This window comes from Colobus angolensis, unplaced genomic scaffold (assembly GCF_000951035.1).
Source record: "Colobus angolensis palliatus isolate OR3802 unplaced genomic scaffold, Cang.pa_1.0 Scaffold46, whole genome shotgun sequence".
NCBI classification, from domain to species: Eukaryota; Metazoa; Chordata; class Mammalia; order Primates; family Cercopithecidae; genus Colobus; species Colobus angolensis.
In genome coordinates, this window is record NW_012118043.1 from 4,365,027 (window position 1) to 4,367,768 (window position 2,742).

Sequence of the window (2,742 nt, forward strand, 5' to 3'; positions counted from 1 at the left end):
CTGTCGTCCAGGCTTGGAGTGCAGTGGCGCGATCTCGACTCACTGCCACCTCTGCCTCCCGGGTTCAAGCGATTCTCCTGCCTCAGCCTCCTGAGTAGCTGGGACTACATGCATGCACCACCATGCTTGACTAATTTTGTATTTTTAGTAGAGATGGGGTTTCTCCATGTTGGTCAGGATTGTCTTGAACTCCTGACCTCAGGTGATCCATCCTCCTCGGCCTCCCAAAGTGCTGGGATTACAGGCATAAGCCTCTGCACCTGGCCAAGATTCTGCATTTCTAATAAGCTCTTAGGTGATCACATTTTGAGTAGCCAGTCCGCAAACTTCTCATACATCAGATATGGGTTAGGCCTATTATGAACATTACCCAGCTTATTCATTTTCCTGATGAATCAGTTTTGATCCATGTCCTCTAATCAATGCCATAGTATGATAATGCCTATGAATGTCTTAGAGCATATGGGTTGTTTTTTGATATGCAATACCCCACTGTGCCTGCTCTTTAAAGTTCCCTTAAATCTCTTCATAGTCTTTCCTTTGGCTGTTGTGGTCTTTTAGTGCATCTAGTCTGCTGTGGGCTGACAGCATAGATACTTTGTCATTAAGGCCTTCACTGTTCACTCTGTTAAAATTGTAATGTCTCCCCCTACTGCTATCCTCCTTAACTGCTTCATTTTTCTCTAGGCTTTTTACCTTCTAGCATGCTATATATCTTCCTTATTTTGTTTCTTGTATATCTCCCTCAACTAGAGTAAAAGAACAGTTCACTGCTTTATCTCCAGCACCTAGATTAATCAATACATAGCACACAAATAGATCTCGGTAAATATTTATTGAAAGAATAAATGAAATGTCTCATAACAAAAGAAAATAGACACTGTTTAAAGGCTTGAGCGTTTTATAGTATGTAAATACATGAACCCTATAGTTTGTGGACTCTATAGCCTGGATCTGTTCTGTGTCCTTTTGTACTTATTCCCATAAGCTATGTTCTAAAGAGAGGTGGCTGCCATATAATTAAACTGCTGTAATTTTTAAAATTAGGTAAGAATTAACTTTAAATTTTTTTAGTATGAATAGTAGTTTATTAATTATAAAGGATATAAATTTTTCTCATGTTTTTATTAGATAGAACAGGTAATATTTCCATCTTACAGATGGAAGGAAGCTGATGCCTAAGGTAGTTAAGTGTGAGTTCACAGAACTAGCAAGTATCAAAGATAGGAGAAAAGTCTTCTTCCAGCATTTTTTAGATAATGAAAAGATTCTAATATCGAATTTTACAATAAATTCAAAGCAAAGAGTTTTGTCAAATGAATGCCACCATAATTTTTATAAGTGGCCGCAAAATTCATGGTATTGTCATAGGTCAGTACTTGATACTTTTTTAAAATATATAAATCTTTGTTGGCCATTGTATGTAATTCTTTTTATAGTTATAAAAAAGACATTTGAATAGGATAGCATTTATATAAAGTCCAAAACAGACAAATGTAATATTTTGTGTTAAAAGTAAGGTTACTTCCGGAAAGGGTAGTAACTGGGAGGAGATGGAAAGAATTTCTTTTGTTGTACTTGGCAATGTTGTTTCTTGAACCAGGTATAGTTTTACATAGATACACTATAAAACTTCATTGGCCCATATACTTATAATTTTCCATTTTCCTCCCCATGCTGTCTTATACTTCAACAAAAAATTTTACTTTAAAGTTTTAAAATGATAATTTAGGCTACAGGCATTTTATATGTGTTTATTTTATTTCTCCTTGCTGCAGCTGCAGAAATTTAAATATTTTTAAAATTAATCACTTCATTTGGCTTTTTGAAATTCAGACATGTAGAAGTAGTGAGTAGTTTAGTGATTTTATAATTTTTTATTTTAAAAATATTTAACAATTTTTCTTTTTCCTCAGCAAAGAAAGAATAATAAGAAGGTGCGAGTAACAGTGAAGCCCCATTTGCTATACAGAGTAAGTTTCCTATCAAAGAATTCAGAATTGTTGCTTTCACTTTGAATGCATGGAAGGAACAAAAATATTTTCAGTATATTAGTAGGAAAACTTTTTTTTTTTTAATTAGAATTAATAGCTTTCTTCTCTTCAGCCTTTAGAACAGCAACATGGAGTCATTCCTGATCGGGATGCAGAATTTTGTCTTTTTGACCGTGTTGTAAATGTGAGAGAAAACTTCTCAGTTCCAGTTGGCCTTCGAGGCACCATCATAGGAATAAAAGGAGGTAATATCCTGATACTTGAAATGTCTTCAACTTAATTTATATTGTGAAGTAAGACACAGGCTTGTCTGTTTTTTATATCTAACCAGAAAGTGACTATAAATCAGGAACAAACTAGATCTTTTTATGTTTTAGTTAAAATTTTCTTAGGTTATACTTTTCAGAGAAAAAAACTCTTCTGTTTTTTATTGTATAATCTGTAAAGAGATTAAAAGAAGGAGAAACTGAGAAGGGGCTGCTGAGAATTTAGTAGTTGTATATCACATTAAAATTATCCAAGATCTTGGTGAGCACACATAGGTTTTCATGAAACTGATAAAGAATTTTCATTGCTTCTCCCGAGTTAAACATTTGTCTAATCTTGCTCAGAGCTTTATTTTTTTATTTTTTTTATTTTTTTTTGAGGCGGAGTCTCTCTCTGTCGCCCGGACTGGAGTGCAGTGGCCGGATCTCAGCTCACTGCAAGCTCCGCCTTCCAGGTTTACGCCATTCTCTTGCCTCAGCCT

At 34.8% G+C, this 2,742-nt stretch overlaps 1 protein-coding gene across 2 annotated transcripts in view; it reads left to right on the top strand.

The window, feature by feature from the left end:
- The window catches only part of XRN1 (5'-3' exoribonuclease 1), a 132,862-nt gene that overhangs the window by 72,733 nt on the left and 57,387 nt on the right, over positions 1-2,742 (top strand). For both annotated transcript variants that reach the window (XM_011958084.1, XM_011958083.1), the window contains exons 28-29: positions 1,917-1,973; positions 2,107-2,239. In XM_011958084.1, the coding sequence (XP_011813474.1) occupies positions 1,917-1,973; positions 2,107-2,239 (190 nt within the window). The remainder of the gene's footprint in view (positions 1-1,916; positions 1,974-2,106; positions 2,240-2,742) is intronic.